At 40.3% G+C, this 18,633-nt stretch overlaps 1 protein-coding gene across 7 annotated transcripts in view; it reads left to right on the top strand.

Annotated features, from left to right (window-relative positions):
• The window catches only part of ERCC8 (ERCC excision repair 8, CSA ubiquitin ligase complex subunit), a 33,990-nt gene extending 16,325 nt beyond the window's left edge, over positions 1–17,665 (top strand). For 2 of the 7 annotated variants that reach the window (XM_065656310.1, XM_065656312.1), the window contains exons 9-13: positions 4,106–4,230; positions 7,487–7,684; positions 7,773–7,909; positions 13,510–13,596; positions 16,060–17,665. In XM_065656310.1, coding sequence (XP_065512382.1) covers positions 4,106–4,230; positions 7,487–7,684; positions 7,773–7,909; positions 13,510–13,596; positions 16,060–16,081 — 569 coding nt within the window. In that variant the 3' untranslated portion in view covers positions 16,082–17,665. Of the gene's footprint in view, positions 1–4,105; positions 4,231–7,486; positions 7,685–7,772; positions 7,910–13,509; positions 13,597–16,059 lie in introns of those variants that run through there. The other 5 variants (XM_065656311.1, XR_010607835.1, XR_010607836.1 and 2 more) reach the window with 5 other exon arrangements.
• The last annotated feature ends 968 nt before the right edge of the window (positions 17,666–18,633 follow it).

Raw genomic sequence — 18,633 nt, 5'->3', positions numbered from 1 at the left:
TTTGTTACAGGCTCTTTTTAAGTACTGAAAGGCCACAATAAGGTCTCCCTAGAACCTTCTTTTCTCCAGGCTGAACAGCCCTAACTTGCTCAGCCTGCCCTCACAGGAGAGGTGTCACAGCCCTCTGGTCATTTTCGTGGCCTCCTCTGAGCCCTCTCCAACAGGTCCATGTCTTTCCTGTACTGAGGGCTTCAGAGCTGGACACAGAATTACAGGTGGGGTCTCACCAGAGCAGAGTAGAGGGGCAGAATCACCTCCCTTGACCTGCTGGCCATGCTGCTTTTGATGCAGCCCAAGATACGACTGGCTTTCTGGGCTGCAAGCTTACATCGCCAGCTCATGTCCAGCTTTTCATCCACCAGTGCCCCCAAGTCCTTCTCCACAGGGCTGCTCTCAATCCCTTCATCCCCCAGCCTGTATTGATACTGGGGGTTGCCCCAGCCCAGGTGCAGGACATTGCACTTGGCCTTGTTGAACCTGGTAAGGTTCACATGGCCCTACTTCTTGAGCTTGTCAAGGTCCTTCTGGATGGCATCCCATCCCTGAGGTGCGTCAGCTGCACCACTCAGCTTGGTGTCATTCATGAACTTGCTGAAGGTGCACTCGATCCCAATGTTTGTATCATTGATGAAGATAGTGCTGGTCCCAATACGGACCCCTGAGGGACACCACTTGTTACCAGTGTCCATCCAGATATTGGGTCATTGACCACTACTCTCTGGGTGTGACCATCCAGCCAGTTCCTCGTCCGCTGAACAGTCCACTCATCAAATCCATATCTCTCCAATTTAGATAGAAGGATGTTGTTGCAGACTATGTCAAAGGCTTTACTGAAGTCCAGATACACGACATCCCTAGCCTTTCCTTTGTTCACTGATGTAGTTGCTCCATCGTAGAAGGCCACTCGGTAAGTCAGGCAGGACTTGCCCTTGGTGAAACCATGCTGGCTGTCTTGAAGCACCTCCTGTCCTCCATGTGCCTTAGCATAGCTTCTAGCAGGATCTGTTCCATGATCTTTTCAGGCACAGAATCACAGAATGGTTAGTGTTGGAAGGGACCTCTGGAGATCATCTAGTCCAACCCACCTACTGAAGTAGGTTCACCTAGAGCAGATCGCAGAGGAATGTGTCCAGGTGGGTTTTAAATGTCTCCAGAGAAGGAGACTCCACAGCCTCTCTGGGCAGCCTATTACCTCAAAGTAAAGAAGCTTCTCCTCATATTCAGACGGAACCTCCTACGCTTCAGTCTGTGCCCACTGACCCTCATCCTGTCATTGGGCACCACTGAGAAGAGTCTGGTCCCATCCTCTTGACACCCATCCTTGAGGTATTTGTAAACATAAATAAGGTCCCCTCTCAGTCTTCTCTTCTCCAGGCTGAGCAGCTCTTTCCCCATAAGAAAGATGCTGCAGTCCCCTAATAATCTCTCCTCACAGAGGTGAGGCTGACAATTTGGTAGTTCCTGGGATCCTCCTTTCTACCCTTTTCAAAAACAGGTGCAGTGTTTCCCTTTTTCCAGTCATGATTTCTCAAATATCACAGAGAGTGACTTGGCAACTACATCAGCCAATTCCCTCAGGACCCTGGGATATATGTCATCAGATCCCATAGACTTATGTATGTTCAGGCTCCACAAGTGGTCACAGACCTGATCCTCACTAACGTGAGAGGGACTTTGCTCCCGCAGTCCCCTCTTGCAGTTCATCCACTTGAGAGGTGTGGGAAGACAGCTTGTCCATGAAGACTGAGGCAAAGAAGTTGCTGAGTACCTCAGCCTTCTCCTCATCCGTTGTTACCAGTTCAGCAGTCTTGCTCATCAGGGGGGCTACACTACCTCTGACCTTCTTTTTCTGGCTGACATACCTGTAGAAGCCCTTCTTGTTACTCTTTGCGTCCCTTGCCAAGTTCAGCTCCAGCAGCGCCTTGGCCTTCCTGACGCCATCTCTGCACAACCGGGCAGTGTCCCTGTGCTCTTCCCAGGATCCATGTCCCTGCTGTCACTGCCTGTGTGTTTCCTTCTTGCCCTTTAGTTTGTCCAGCAGGTCTCGACTCAGCCTTTTGTCCTCCTTACCTGATTTCTTACACTTGGGGATTGAGAGCTCTTGCACGTGCCCTTCAAGCTCTGCCAGCTCTGTTCTGCTCCCATGTCCTTGAGGGCAGTTTCCCAGGGGATCCTGTTCACAATCTCCTTAAAGAGCTGGAAGTTCACTTTCCTAAAATTCAGGGTCCTGACTTTATTCCTTGCCCGTCCCACATCCCTCAGGACTGTGAACTCCACAAGAGCGTGATTACTGCAGCCCAGGCTGCCTCCAGTCTTGGCATCACTGATGAGCTCACTTGCACTGGTGACCATCAGGTGCAGTGTCACATTCCCCCTGGTAGGGCTGTCTCTTACCTGGCCTAGAAGTTATCTTCAGTGCATTCCAGGAGTCTCCTGGATGGCCTACAGCTTGCCGTGCCACTTTTCCAGCACATGTCAGGGTGGGTGAAGTCCCCCAGGAGGGTAAGAGCCTCCAAGCGCGATGCCTCCTGTAGCTGGAGTAAGAAGGCTTCATCAATATCCTCCCCCAATTGGGCTGCTTGTCCCTTTTGAATAGCCTGTAGTCATCAATCACTGCACTCCAGTCGTGGCATCTGTCCCACCAAGTTTCAGCAATGGCCATGAGGTCATAGCTTTCTAGCCACAGTGTGGCTTCCAAGTCCTCCTGTTTGTTGCCCATGCTGCATGCATTGGTGTAGAGGCACTTCAGCTGGGCTGTTGGCTGTATCTCGTTCTCAAAGGAACATCTCAATTATTTTGAAGTATTTTGCTGCTGGTTTCCTGTTGGCTTGTATTATCTCAGGAGCGTAAGACTTCAAGTGTGTTTCAGTGTGGCCAGCATGTCTCAGAGCCACCAGCTGAGGGTACTTGCTAGCACCCCATCCCCCTGTCCTCACATCTTGTCCTACAGGTTGTCATGGGCAAGCCTGGTATCGTCCCTCCTCCCCCATCATGTGTAGTTTAAGGCCTTGTCAATGAGCCCCACTAGCTCTTGAGCAAAGACCCTCTTCCTGTTTGAGAAAGGTGAGTCCCATCCAACACCAGCAAAGCTGGTGCTGTGTAGGCCATTCTATTATCAAAAATACCCCAAATTGTGGCAGTGACACGAGCCGCAGAGCCATGTATTAATCTACTGCATCCATCTGTTTCTTCTAATGTCACTGTCCACAACTGGAAGAAGAGAAGAGAAAATAACATGTGCTCCCAATTCTCTTACCAACCATCCCAAAGCCCTGAAGTCTCTTTTGATTGCCCTTGGACTACGGGTTGCAGCTTCATCACCACCCACTTGGAAGACCAGTAATGAGTAGTAGTCCGAGGGCAATACCAGGCTAGGAAGTTTTCTAGTGATGTCAACATGCCAGTTCGCATTGAGCTTCTCATCAACCAACACGCCTGAGTCCTTCTCCTCAGGGCTGCTCTCAGCCCATTCCCTAGCCAGCCTGTATTTATGCTTTGAATTGCCCTGAGCCAGGTGCAGAACCTTGCACTTGGCCTTGTTGAACTCCTGAGGTTCACATGGGCCCACCTTTTGAAATTGTCCGGGTCCCTCTGGATGGCATCCCATCCCTCAGGCATGTCAACAACTCAGCTTGTTGTCATCAGTAGACTTGCTGAGAGTGCACTCAATCCCACTGTCCATGTCTTCAACAAAGATACTAAACAGTGCCAGTCCCAATATCTACCCCTGAGGAACACAACTTGTTAAATTTTATCCCACTAATCATTGCCTGGTGCTCCCATCTGTCCCATCTTATCCCTCAAGAGGGTCAACAGTACCTCCCAGTTTGGTATCATCAGCAAACTTGCTAATGGTGCATTCAACTCCTGCATCTAGATCATTGGTAAATATATTGAACAGGACTGGCCCTAGAATTGAGCCCTGAGGAACAGCGCTGGTGACCAGTTGCCAGCCTGATGCTTTTATAAACTGAGAGTTAAATAATTAATTTACTGATATGTTACCATTTAAGCAGCACTTTCAGTGCTATACATTGAAATAAAAATATGTATACAAAACAGTAAATCTTCTGTAGAAATCTGAAACAGCTCTTTTTCCTGACAGCAAACACTGCTCACAATGGGAGAGTTAATGGTTTATGCTACACACATGATGGACTTCATCTGTTGACCATTGGCACAGATGATCGGATGCGACTCTGGAACAGCTCCACTGGAGAAAACACGTTAGTAAGTTCTTGGGGATCTTTGGTTATGTTTTTACTTGTGCTTACTTTTAGGAGATTTATAATTTGTGCAATTGTCATTACGACTTTCCATATTTATTCATTTTTATAAAGGATATAGCTGCTTCATCTCATCGTTTAAGAATTTGTGAGCATTTTTTTTACAGATTTTTCTTCTTATTTCTACTTATTATAAGGGACAGTATGAAGTAGCCTATATCTAGTTAAAGATTGAATATGGTGACTTTAAATTCATTAATTTGTGACCATAGCTGAAAACACTGCAGACAGTAATGAAAACCTTAATATGCAGTGACTTCTGGTAGATTTTTTTTTTTTAAACTATTAATTGTCTCTGTGCTGTCCACAGAGCAGTTTTCCATACCTGAGAGTTTCGCTGATGGACTTCCTGGCTTTCTTACAACTTTCTTTGTGTTTTTGTGGAGTCTCTCTTGTGGAGTTGTATAACAGTGTTAAAAAATATATCAATCCCCCTACATTTACCTTGCGACCAAATTGTGGTGGTGGGGGCGAATGAGGGAATTAAATCTCTACTGCTGCTCCAGTCCTTTCTATGCCTTTTTTTTTTTTTTGCTGGAGGTTCTTAATTTTCTGTTCAGTAAAGGAGATTGTTTCCTATGTTGTTTTTGAAAGAGGGACATACTAAGTAAGTCAGTTTCCATGAAAATTTAAACAGTGGTGATTATGGTCTGTCATTGCTATCAGGAAAGGAAGAAATTTTAGTCTACTTTAGGAGAATTTTACTTCTGCTGCTTAGTTTCAAAACACAGCAAAACCAATTTCTTGTAGACATTTAAATGAACAGACTTTTCTGTGTCCACACTACCCATATTTGCCAGCTTGTTCTCAGCACTTACATACAGACATCTTTCTGTCTTCATATCACCATCACCAAAGTAGATAATACAGTTTGTTCACTGTACTACCACCAGCTGGATCACTGTTTTTTGTTTTTCTGTGCCTGTTAGTTCATTGACTTGTTTCATAGGCTTTTTTACAATTTTTTGTATTTGATGTGGAATAGCTTGATCCTGCCTTGCTTTTTCAAGTCCAGAATTATACTGTCCAGAGTACTATATTTTCACACAGTGCCCAGAGATATTGCTTAAAGTAATTTTAAGGCACCAGCAGACAAATGCATGTACAGGTAATACAAGTTCACACCATAGTCTGTTTATTTCCCCAACTGGCCAGTCCTTTTGATCTCCATCATTTTTTTTCTATGGCTCTCCAAAGGTATAGGAACTAAGCTATGCATGTGAATCTTTTTGAGCAATGAGCCGAATTTGGGGCCTAGTGGATTGTTTCCGTTAGTAAGAGAAATGAATGTTGGAGTTGTACACATATATCACAAAGAGGAATAGAAAGTCCAGATTCACTGAATATAAGAAGAATCAAACAGGGGGAAGCCAGTTTTCTGTTTGTCTGTGTGCTTAAAGGACAAAGTCAGCTTTTAAGACCTTTATTTAGTTCTTGTTTGGCAGCATCCTTTCCTTTTCGTTGCTCCTCTATCAAGCAGGAACATTTTTATGGAGTATATCCATATAATTTTCCAAGCTTCCACTCTTCCTTTTCATTGTACATGCCTTTGTTATGAGTAGTGTTGTGGCTTGGTAATTGTTGCTGTTACAGCTCACGTACTCTGGAAAGGAGTTTAATTGCTCTTTATCAGCAGAGTAATATGCTTCTTAAAACAACTAGCATTAAGAAGACTTAAAACAGTCAATGTTTACAAACACCGTCTTTACGAAATGAGCAGCGTATCCACAAAGGACATTACATGAACTCCACATCTCAGGAAAATATCCTCTCAATATGAAAAATATCAACCTACTTGTATGCTAATCAAACTCTTTGTATACATTTTGATGATGACTGAGAGAGATTTTCTACTTTATATTGTACTTTTCTTACATAAGTGCTCTTTGTTATGAAACATCAAAAATAGAGCAACAAGTAGTCTTCTTCCTTGCCAGGCTTATGCTGGCTGATGCTTATATTTGCCTCAAACTTCGAACTCAAGAGGTTCAACAAGGTGAAGTGCCAAATCCTACACCTGGGCCAGGGCAACTCCCAGTATCAATACAGGCTGGGGGATGAAGGGACTGAGAGCAGCCCTGTGGAGAAGGACTTGGGGACACTGGTGGATTGAAAGCTGGACATGAGCTGGCGATGTAAGCTTGCAGCCCAGAAAGCCAGTCGTATCTTGGGCTGCATCAAAAGGAGTGTGGCCAGCAGGTCGAGGAAGGTGATTCTGCCCCTCTGCTCCACTCTGGTGATACCCCACCTGGAGTACTGTGTCCAACTCTGGAGCTCTCAGTACAGGAAAGACATGGACCTGTTGGAGAGGGCCCAGAGGAGGCCATGAAAATGATCAGAGGGATGGAACAGCTCTCCTGTGAGGACAGGATGAGAGAGTTGGGGTTTTTCAGCCTGGAGAAGGCTCTGGGGAGACCTTACTGCAGCCGTTCAGTACTTAAAAGGGGCCTATGAAAAAAATGGGGTCAGACTTTTTAGTAGAGTCTGTTGCAATGTGACAAAGGCTAACCATTTTAAACTAAAAGAGGGTAGATTTAGACTAGACATAAGGAAGAATTTTTTTACAATGAGGGTGGTGAAACACCGGCACAGGTTGCCCAGAGAGATTGTAGATGCCACATCCCTGGAGACATTCAAGACAAGGCTGGACGGGGCTCTGAGCAACCTGATCTAGTTGAAGATGTCCCTGCTCATTGCAGCCAGGTTGGACTAGATGTCCTTTGAAGGTCCCTTCCAGCCTGAACGATTCTATGATTTATAGCTATATACTGTTGTGCATAAGGAGTTCTTTTAATATTTGTAACGCTTGAGAGAAAATTATTCTGTGGATCGTCTAGGAAAATGTTTAAGGTGATAATTCCTGAGTAAGTTCTGATTTCAGTGATAATTTAGGTGCTTGCTGTAAATCTGGCATGGAATAGCCTGTGCAAATTCTATTCCTGTGTGGAACTGTTGATTTCTAGGCATGTCTTTCTTTCCCTTTCTTAAAGTTGATATTAAGGAGAGTGAACTTAAATGAACAGAAAAATTATTCTCTTGATAGGCAACTCTAACTGGAAATCTCAGAAGTTCTATTCACATTGGGAAGCTTAAAATTAATTTTACTAGGTATTAAAGAAGAAATGAAATTGGTCTTTTTGTATAAAATTATTTCCTGTAGTTTTAGTTAATAGCTAACTGCATAATCCTTCATTTTACAGGTCAATTATGGGAAAGTCTGTAATGAAAGTAGAAAAGGACTCAAATTCACCATCTCCTGTGGCTGTAATCCAGAGTTTGCCTTTGTACCGTATGGTAGCACCATTGCTGTTTATACAGTTTTCACAGGAGAACTGATCACTATGCTTCGAGGTCATTATAGTACTGTCTACTGCTGTGTATTTCAACCTAATTTTCAGGTAAGTAATGTACAAACAATATTCCAGACAACCTGGAATATTTATGCAGATTGCCAAACTGTTTGCACAAAAAGTTTTAACTTTTCAGGAATGTGCTTTAATCAAAGGTCTTGATGTAAGACGGAATTTTGTGGCCTGTGTGTCAAGCAAGATAATTTTGCTCACATTCTTGGGATGGCCCTTTCTGTATTGGGTGCCTTCGACTATTCGTTTCATCTTACATAGGTAACCTTTCAATATACCTACAGTAATTTTTTGGTTTATATTGTCATTAATAAATTTTATGCATTAAGGCTTTTGTTTTCTGTAAGACTGAAGAGGAGGCATTTGTCTTTCTCTGAGATACCTAAGACTAATCACAGTAAGAAAGAATGTGAAGTGCATTTAGGTGAAGTGCATTAGTATTTCTATCAGTACTGAGAAACCCTCAAGTACTTTGCTAAGGTGATCTTGCTCAAATGCCTGTAGTTAAAGCAATCGCTGGATGTATGAACAATTTAGATGAGGGGCTGAGAACATAATGAGCTTCTTAAAATTAATCTGAGAACATTTCACCTAAGAAATACCATAGCGTTACACGGACTCAGGATGTTGACAGTCTTTTTTACTTTTCCTCTGCTTTTTTTATTCTTTTCCTCTCCCCCTATGGTATATATTTCTCTTGCAATAAAGGACTTAAGGATAACAAAGCTTAATTTGTTATGAGATACGTTACAACAGATTGTTCTTACAGCTTGTGGTGTGGTAAGAGCAGAGTGGATGTTAGTGTGGATTTTAAAGATATAACAGAGTTGCCCTCAGGTGTTGAGGGTTGTACTTCATGTTCCAGCTCACCCTTTCTCATCTTTTGTTTCTGAAATTTCAGGGAGAAGTATTTGAGGCAAAAGGGGCATGTGGATATCTTTCATGACCTCTTATACAATACATCATAGAAGTTAATCTGGTAGCTCTTGCTTTGAGTTCAGTAACTTTGTCTGAAACAATGTTTCCCTGTCACTGAGATGGACTTCACTGAAATTTTGGACACATCAGGGATGAGGCAATTAGAGCCCAAGCTAATATGCCTTGCTAGACCTGGAAAGCAGTTATGGCATGAATAGGCAGTGAGATACGAGATCCACTGAAAGGTGGAATATTCACATTATAGCTAAGGCACATCTTTTCTGAACTATTCTTCACTAGCTTAAAAAGCTCTTGGTGTTTTTAAGAGTAGTTTCCAAACAAAAATACTAGTGTGTTTATATTAAGTCATCTTTGGTGTTCTTTTTGAAAAGCTGAAGAGGCGAGTCTCATTACATCTCGTTGTAAAACATGTTTTCCAGCCCTGGAAATGCAGACCTCTTTATAATGTCTCTATCTTGGCTTTTAAGATCCTTAGAAAAGGATCACTTGTGTGAGCATGCACACAATACCTGCATCAGTCACTGTAGCTATAGGTTTATGTTGGCAACAACTTCATTTGTTTATCTGTTGCAATTTCTGATTCTCTTCCAGAATCATCCTCTTCCACAGTTCAGCTCTGTATTCTAGAAGTGTGACTGGATTGTCTTTTTCTTTAAATGTTCTGCATTTATTTGTATTAAATTGTTAGTCTGGAATAAAATTACTATAGTTAGTGTGTCAAAACCAAAGGTAGTGGTAGTGTTATTTTGACTGTAGTCATACCTGTACTTCCAAATTGCACCTTCTGGCTTGAAACAATGAAGTACATTCATTAGTCTTCATATATTACCAATAGAAGTGATGATTTCCCAGTTAAAACTCCTTTTCTGAGAATTCAGTTATCTGTAAAATCTGTTTTATTTTACTCTTGCAAGCAATCTTAAATCCATATGTTAAAAAGTTATTCAGAGCCATGCCTTTGTATTTTCAGTTACTAGTTGTAAATAAAATCAGTTTCACTTGCCAAACATGCTTTGTTGCAAACTGTGTTGACATTTTTTTGTATTCCTATATCTTGACTCTACAGTACCTGAATCATTTAATCACCTTGTTTCCCTCATCAGTTAGTTCGTTTGAATCTGTATCATTCCACTTTTTTCTTTTTTTTTTTCTTTACCCGAATGGCATATTAGCTCACTTTCAGCTTCGTAGTATATCAATATGTATTAAAACATAACTAACTCAAGCAAGCCAGAAGTTTTCTTAGACAACTCTTTTAAGTCTCTCTGATGTGTAGTTATGCATCTACTGGTGAAATGTGTAGCAGATGGCTTTCTAACGTTTTTCTTACCTATTAGGACATTTGAAATTAGTACACTATCTTCATATGAAACAAGGTCTACATCTTTTCTTCACAGTTTATACCATTTCCGTCTAGTAGTGAGTCTCTGTTGTTAAGAGTTTTCTTCGTATTAACAGTCTTCTAAACTTTCTGCTGTCTTTAACCCTGCTGAGTGATTTCTGTCCTACCCATCCCCAAATCTGGTCATTAGAATTTCCTACTATTTTTTTCTATGTTTGAAACTTCTGATTGATTTTGGTTGCTGCCAGTCCTTCACATTCTTTCTGTTCATTAACTGTGTTTTAATCACTGTCTTTGTTTCACCTCATAACTGAAATAAGGTCTAAAAGGAACTTTAGCTTTGTACCAGTTATGTATTAATATTTGAGGTGAGAAGTGTCTTCTGTTTGCTCAGAACCATGTAGTCAAATATGATTACTGATACCCAAGCAACTAGCTATTTGCAATCCAATTATATTAGTCTTTGTCTGTCCTTATGAGGTCCAAATTAATGAGCAGGTTTGTGTGGAGTACCTTTTGTGTTTGAGATATTTTGTGGAGCTGTCTCCACAGAGTGGTGTGAGATTTCATTAATTTGTGTATATACGCCTTTTGAGGTCCAGAGACTAGACCCAAAAAATCCACTATATTATGTATCCATTATTTATATATAAACTTAGTAATAAGATGTTAGTCTGCATGAGTAGTAAGAACTGCAGAATTTGGTCCTTTTTTAAGAGCCATTGATTTAATAGGAGGTCAGTGATTTCAAGGGTGGCGTGGAAGAGGAAATCTTCACTGTGCAATGTCTTAGATTATATTTACTGTTGGATTTAATATGCTAGATACCATTGTGCCATATTAGCTGCTTAGAATAATTTAAGTAAACAAATGAGAACTACACTTCTCTTTCAGAAAAAGAAATGAAGTAAAGCACCATGCACGAATAACATGTAATAAAATATTAGGTATGCATCAGGAAACAATTTTGCTTTAAATTATGCCTACTTCTATTGTTCAAGAAATGACAGTGACATTTGCAAAGGTATTTGGCAAATCCAGTGGCAGGCTAGTGAGTAAAGATAACTGAAAGTTAAATTAGGTTCTATTTGCAATCTGTCCTCAGAGTCTTAAAGCATAATATTTCCATATATATTTTACCATAAACATGCATGGAGTATGTTTGTAGTACAGTATATGTGTATGTCCTATACTGTCACATAAACAGTCATGGAGCACACTGGCTCTTCCCTTGACTAACTTAAGATATGAGTCACCATTTCAGATTGTAATAATTAATTGTAAGTATTACTCAATGCAGTGGATATGAACTGAAGATCTCGCAATGCCAGGATCAGAAAGTGAGACAAGTGATAATGAAGATTAAGTGGAAGTATACTGATGTCACCATAACATTGCTCACAAGGACAGATTTTAACACAATCATAGAATCATTTAGGTTGAAAAAGACCTTTAAGATCATCAAGTCCAACCAGTGACCTAGCACTACCAAGTCTACCACTAAACCATGTCCATAAGCAGCACATGTACACATCTTCTAAACACCTTCAGGGATGATGACTCAAAACGCTTCCCTGGGCAGCCTGTTCCAATGCTTGACAACTCTTTCTGTGAATATTTTTTTCCTAATATCCAATCTAAACGTGCCCTGGCACAACTTCAGGCCTTTCCACTTGTCCTATCTCTTGTTATTTGGGAGAAGAGACCAACATCCTCTATGCTACAACCTCCTTTCAGGTAGTTGTAGAGAGTGATAAGGTCTCCCCTCAGCCTCCTTTTCTCCAGGCTGAACAGCCCCAGTTCCCTCTAGCCGCTTCTCATCAGACTTGGGCTCCAGACCCTTCACCAGTTTTTTTGCCCTCCTCTGCACTCTCTCCAGCACCTGAATGTCTTTCTTATGACGAGGGGCCCAAAACAACACAGGATTTGAGGTGTGGCCTCACCAGTGCCGAGCACAGGGGTCGGTCACTTCCCTGGTCCTGCTGGCCTCACTATTCCTGATACAAGCCAGGATGCTGTTGGCATTTCTGGCCACCTGGGCACACTGATGGCTCATGTTCAGCCACCTATTGACCAACACCCTCAGGTCCTTTTCTGCCAGGCAGCTTTCCAGCCACTCTTTGCCAAACATGGGAAGTTTTAAAGTCTTAGTGATAGTCTTTATCCTGTCACAGGCAGGAGGCCTGAGTAGAGTACTGCTGGCAGGATGAAGTGGGACATATACCTTGGTGTATCTTTGACCTGTCTTCTTTTAAGCAAAATAAGAAGGGTGTTTCCTCTCTCATAAAGTTACGAACTCTAATCTTGTGTGTGTTTTATGCGTGAATAACTTCATGCATGGGACCAGTTCTACAAAAGTGTGCCAAGTCTGTTGAATAAGATTACCCACATAAATGGGTATTTATAGGGATTAGGCTTTAAGTTCCTACACTGTCAGCATAACTCATGCAGTTCTAGAATTAAATATACATAATATAGGACACTTTCTGCTAAGACAGAACTGTAATAATTTATTTAGCTTATGTTAAATCAGCATATTAGTAATGTGCACAGTTGCTAGTTTAGTGTAAAAGCCAACATACTTAAAGCAAGGTTTTCATACTGTCAGCCTGAATACAGAAAAATACTTTGTGTTTCACTCAAGAAGTTTAAACACAGAGCAAAACTCAAGTGTTGTGAGACATGGCATATAATATGCAGAAGTATGATTCAAGATTGAAGGCATATGAAAGTATTTTCATGCATGTTCATGTAAGTGGGACTTTGGAAAATAGAAGCATTAGTGCAAAATTTACTGCAAAGATGGTGCAGTGTTTCTTACTACTAAAATTTCCTTAGTTTAAAGTGACAGAGAAGTCTGTGTTTCCTTTATTAAAGAACTAAGAAAACTAAGCTGTAGTTGACTGTTAGCTATTTGGTGTAGAGACTGTTTGCTTCCATGTGGTTTGCAGGGTGCCTTGCACAATGGGATCTCAGTCCTTAGTCATTACCATAATAAACAGAGGTATTTTTATTAAAAATAACAAATAGGTCTTTCTGATCTCCGCCTTCCCGACAGGGTACAGGCTTCAAATTGTTCTTTATTTGTTCTTTTCCCTCTCTAGGCATACCGAAACTACATTTACCTAGTATGTCTTTGCTCCATACTTATGCACTCTTCTAACATGTATTACTAGGTGCTTTTGAGTTGATTCATATATTTTAGTTAAAATAAAATATTTTTCATTTTCTTTTTTCCCTTTTTTTCCTCTCCCTTGAACATAATTAATTTCTTAAGCTTCCTAACTGTTAAAATACTTGTCTTTTTGGGAGACATGAGACAGGAGAAGAAAAGCTTATTTAAGCAATAAAGTTCATTTAAATGTGGGTAGTGCTGTTTTGGTGAGCAGTCTGGGAAAAATATAAAAACTTACTTATTTTGTTTTGGCATGTCATTTAAAATACTGATTATCAAGATTATAGTACAAATTAGAAATTGTATATTTCTCTTCATTTTAAAATAAATATTTAATACAGGGTTTTTTCCAACACCGTATTCAGGAAATTTATGTAAAAGTAATTTTTGCTTGCTGTTTTAAAGGAACTTTATAGTGGTAGCAAAGACTGCAATATCCTTGCATGGATACCATCTCTTCGAGAGTCAGTTCCTGATGACATTTCTGAAAAGGTAATGAACTTAGGAGTTCGAACTATACTTTTTATGGCTGTTATGCTTGGGGGAGTGGTATGAAAATTAAATATTAAGTATGTGTTTCACCATCAAAATTTGTAACTTCCTAATTAAAAGGAGAATAATCTATTTTTTCTGTGCAATCTTTTGATTGTTGTGGGGTTTCAAGAGGACATTTTCTCTCAGTCTTGTAAAATCTTTTGCAGACTTGTAGCTTCTCAATTAAAATTGTCATTTGGCTATCAGTCTTTAAACTTTTACTTCAGTTCCCTTAATTTCTGGACTGTTTTCTGTAGTTTATGCTATTTTAGAGTTGGAAGGGTACCAAAGATTGTATTTTAAATTGTTTAAAATATACTGTGTATTAAACAGTAAGATTAGGGATGCCACATTTCATATGCGAATATTTTTGATGCAGAAATATAATAAAGACTATTTTAAACAACCTTATTTTAGTGTCTGAGGCAAAACATTCAGGCTGTTACAGGGAAGATCATATGTAACACTGTTTTCCAAGAGAGTACTTTCTTTTTTCTTGGTATTAGAGCTGAGTAAAAAAAAAAAAAAAAAAAAAAAGTGAACAGCTTGAGGGGGAAAAATTATAGACTTTAACCTGGGCACACTGCTGGCTCATGTTCAGCTGGCTGTCCATCAACACCCCCAGATCCCTCTCTGCCAGGCAGCTTTCCAGCCACTCTTCCCCAAGCCTGTAGCACTGCCTGGGGTTGTTGTGACCCAAGTGCAGGACCCGGCACTTGGCCTTGTTAAACCTCATACAATGGGCCTCAGCCCATTGATCCACCTGGTCCAGATCCCTCTGTATGGCCTTCCTACCCTCCAGCAGATCAACACTCCCACCCAACTTGGTGACATCTGCAAACTTACTAAGGGTGCACTCAATCCCCTCATCCAGGTCTTTGATAAAGAGATTAAACAGAACTGGCCCCAATACTGAGAGGGGAACAAAGCTGGTGAGGGGTCTGGGGAACAAAGCTGGTGAGGAGCAGCTGAGGGAACTGAGGCTGTTCAGCCTGGAGAAAAGGAGGCTGAGGGGAGACCTTATCGCTCTCTACAAGTATCTGAAAGGAGGTTGTAGCACGGAGGGTGTTGGTCTCTTCTCCCAAGTAACAAGTGATAGGACAAGAGGAAATGGCCTGAAGTTGTGTCAGGGGAGGTTTAGATTGGATATTAGGAAAAAATTCTTCATGGAAAGGGTTGTCAGGTATTGGAAAAGGCTGCCCCAGGAAGTAGTGGAGTCACCATCCCTGGAGGTGTTTGAAAGGCATTTAGATGAGGTTCTTAGGAGCATGGGTTTGTGCTAGAGTTAGGTTATGCTTGGACTTGATGATCCTGTGGGTCTCTTCCAAACAAAATGATTCTATGAAACCATTCACAGAATCAGAATCTGCCAAATGGTATTAATGTTAAAAAATCAGGATATGTTAATGTTTTGGCTCATAGCATACAAAAGTTCCACTTTTAAAAATTTCTGAAAAGTTGCATTTTGGATGGGGAAATGATAAGAAACATAAAATTTTTGTAACATTTCCTTTATATGACAACTTATTTCAAAACTGTCCTACACTTAAGCAAAGCAGAAAAAAGTAGTTTCAAACATTAGATAATCTAAATCCAAAATGTGTTCAGTTGACCTGAAATTAATATTTTTAATGTAACTGAGAATTTTGATGTGTGAATGGCTTTTTCTTAGTCTGAAAAACAAACCCACAGCAACAGGGTTATTTGCCCAGCTCTGATTAGGACTGCCCCTTTAAATCTGACGTGGAGGTATGTAACATGTACCATTGTTCCGAAATCTGTTAAGCTACAGCTGCTTTTTGCAAATGCTGTAGATGAGCACTGCCTCTGAAAGAAGGGATTCTGCTGTCCACAGCCCACTAGTTCCTGCTCCCTCCCATGTGCTGGAACAGCTGTTCGAGTGCTGTAATGACTAGAATCTGAACTCGGGATAGAAGTAAACAAGAAAACAATTTTACCCCAAGTCAAAAACTGTGACAAACCCTGTAGCTTGACCCTAGGGGGCTAAGGTGAGAAATAGTTGTTGGATGCAGTTAGAAGCCACCACTACTTTTTGAGGCAGTGCTCAGTTATGCTGGGCTACGGAAATTATGGAAATTATGGTTTAAAAACAGTGATACAAAACATATATAGTAATATCTATCTGTTACATGTTACACCAGCCATTCATAAAACTTCCAGTCAGTGTTCCAGATATTTTTTTTTGTTATATTTAATTTAAAGTATTATTTCTTTTTATAATTTATCCTGTCTGTAATCAGTGAAATGGCCAAAGAAATGGTTAAAAAAATGCAGCACCAGTGAGACACACAATAGTTTGTCCACATACAGTAGTTTAAGAAATGTCTTTAGCATTGCCCTTATTTGATTTTTAGTATTTTTAATTAAGCAAACCACTGAGAGAATTTTTATTTTCTTTAGTCTCTGCCTCAACAGCATTTAAATCCAGCATATGAAGACGCATGGAGCAGCAGTGATGATGAAAGCTGAATTTCAATTATGTGCTGATATAAAATTGACATTCAGACACTGTGTTCATGGACTTTGTCTACAGAATTGGATACTGTTGGATTTATTGCAACTGCATTTTTGGTACAGTTCTATGGGAGCAAGGTCCTTCAGAAATAAGTTTCCACTGTTCCCTGTGTTCTTTCTTCACTGTTGCAGTTAAATCTAAAGGATTACTTTTTTATACTCACTGACTTTTTATACTTACACTTATGCATTGGTATACTTTATTCAGTGTTGAACAGCTGTTAAAAGAAAAATAAAAGTCCTTGAGACCAATAATATTGCATTGTTTCTGGTATAACTAATACATAAGGAGATAATATCTTCATTTCCAAGACATATGATAGAGAGAATTTTGCCTGAAGGAGGACTAGCTCAGGGATACTTCCAGCTTGTTTTTATCGATGTCTAGATGGAGCAGACTGCGTACATTTTCAAGTGCTTATGTGCTGTGGGAGCCAACAGGATTTTGTACCTGTTCTTTGCATTTTCAGTTTTGCATAACTTTCTTCATAAATGCAGTATTCCATTCAGAAAGAGGTATAGCTGGGATCATCTATTCGAGTTCTTATATGGTGATCCTGTCAACTACTATCTGAGTCTGTCCCAGAAAGTTAAGAATAGAAGCTAGTTTAGAGTTTTTGTTGCTCCTTTTAGCACATTCTATGTATGAATCTCTTGCACTTCCCTAGCCAGTGTGAAGAATTCCTGGACAGAAACAGGCTTGAAGCACAGCACAAGGCAGAGACTGTATCACATTTCAAGTTACAAATATCATATATAGTTCTTCAAAACTTTTAATCAGAATTTGTGGTCCTAATGACTTCTCTGTTTTGAAAGGGAGGAGCTTTGTGGGGTTATTGTCCTGTCTCAATCACTAGTTTGTGTTTCAGAAACAGTATTAGTCACCAATCGGAGAGCAGAGTTAGAGGTTCCCATCAAATATAGGTGCAGCTCTATAGAGGAAATATTCCTTCCAAAACAGAGCAGATATTAGGACCACAAATTCAGATGAGATGAAAAAAAAATATTGTGCAAATAAATGGAAGATAATAATTTAATCTTTACATAGTGTGTATTCTATGATTATGCATTTTAGAATTAATTCACTGTGCTTCCATATTCTAATATCTATACAAGATATGGGCCGTCAGTTTCCATATCAATCTAGTATCTAGCATTGTAATATGATACAAAGTAAGGAATGGGCATTTTAAAGGAATATGGTAATTAAACAAGCTTCATATGTAATGCATATTTGCTGGGTGAGACCCAAAATTTAAGGTGCTCTATTAAGTGGATAGCTGCAGGTGGAAGACTTCCAGAAGTTTTGGCTCAAGTTAAGGACCAGCCTGACACTTTCACTTTACAGGAATAGAGAAGAGGACTTTCTATTATTTTAAAATAATAGTTTTCCTTACCAATGGTGGATGTTCCCACTAAAATTGGCAAAATTGGGGAATAAAGTTGGAGAGGGATTTCACATTTTGATTTTTGTCTTGAAGAGGATGACCTTTTGTGTGTTATAATTGTGCATATCATTTGTATGTGCCAGCTGCAGTGCATGTATTTGGTATTTGAATTTCTAAAAATGTGCTTAGTAAGTCATACAGATAGTTATGAAAAAAATAAATGCGTTATTTTTTTCAATAATTTTTCATGTATCTGTAATGGGACTATAAATGGTGTTGATTTTAAAACAAACCAAAAAAAACCACCAGCTCTGTGGTAGATTGGGAATGGTATATAAAATTGGAGAGGTAGAAGAATTACATTTACTAACAAAAGGTGAAAAATCATAAAAACTAAACCCATAAATAAGAATGTTCCATTAATTCTTCTGGGTTTTGGAATGGCCTTTCTTAGCTGAGTTTCTTTTCCTGTGCTTTCAGTACACTATTATTGAGATTGGAGTGGACCAACGGAGATAATCTAGTCCAATCTCCCTGCTTAAAACATGGTCACCTAAAGCAGGTTGCTCAGACTTGTGTCCTATCAGGTATCTCTACAACCTACAAACCCTTTCCATTATTTGAGTATTCTTAAAGTAAAACTTCTTAGATTTAAATGGAGTTTTCTGTATTTCAATTTGCACCCGTTGTGTCGTGCCCCATTGTTGGATACCACTGAGAGGATTGAGAGACTGATCGAGAACTGGCTGGATGGCAGAGCTCAGAGGGTTGTGATCAGCGGCACAGAGTCTGGCTGGAGGCGTCTAGTTAGGGGGGCTCTCCAGGGGTCAGTACTTGGTCCAGTGTTGTTCAATCTGTTCATCAGTGATCTGGATGATGTGGGATAGCAAGTTTGCTGATGATACCAAACTGAGAGGAGTGATGGATACAGCAGAAGGCTGTGCTGCCATTCAGTGAGACCTGGACAGGCTGGAGAGCTGGGCAGAGAGGAATCTAATGAAATTCAGCAAAGGCAAGTGTAGGGTCCTGCACCTGGGGAGGAATAACCCCAGGCATCAGTACAGGTTGGGGG

Source organism: Caloenas nicobarica, chromosome Z (genome assembly GCF_036013445.1).
Source record: "Caloenas nicobarica isolate bCalNic1 chromosome Z, bCalNic1.hap1, whole genome shotgun sequence".
NCBI classification, from domain to species: Eukaryota; Metazoa; Chordata; class Aves; order Columbiformes; family Columbidae; genus Caloenas; species Caloenas nicobarica.
This window is presented reverse-complemented; position numbering and strand designations above follow the sequence as displayed.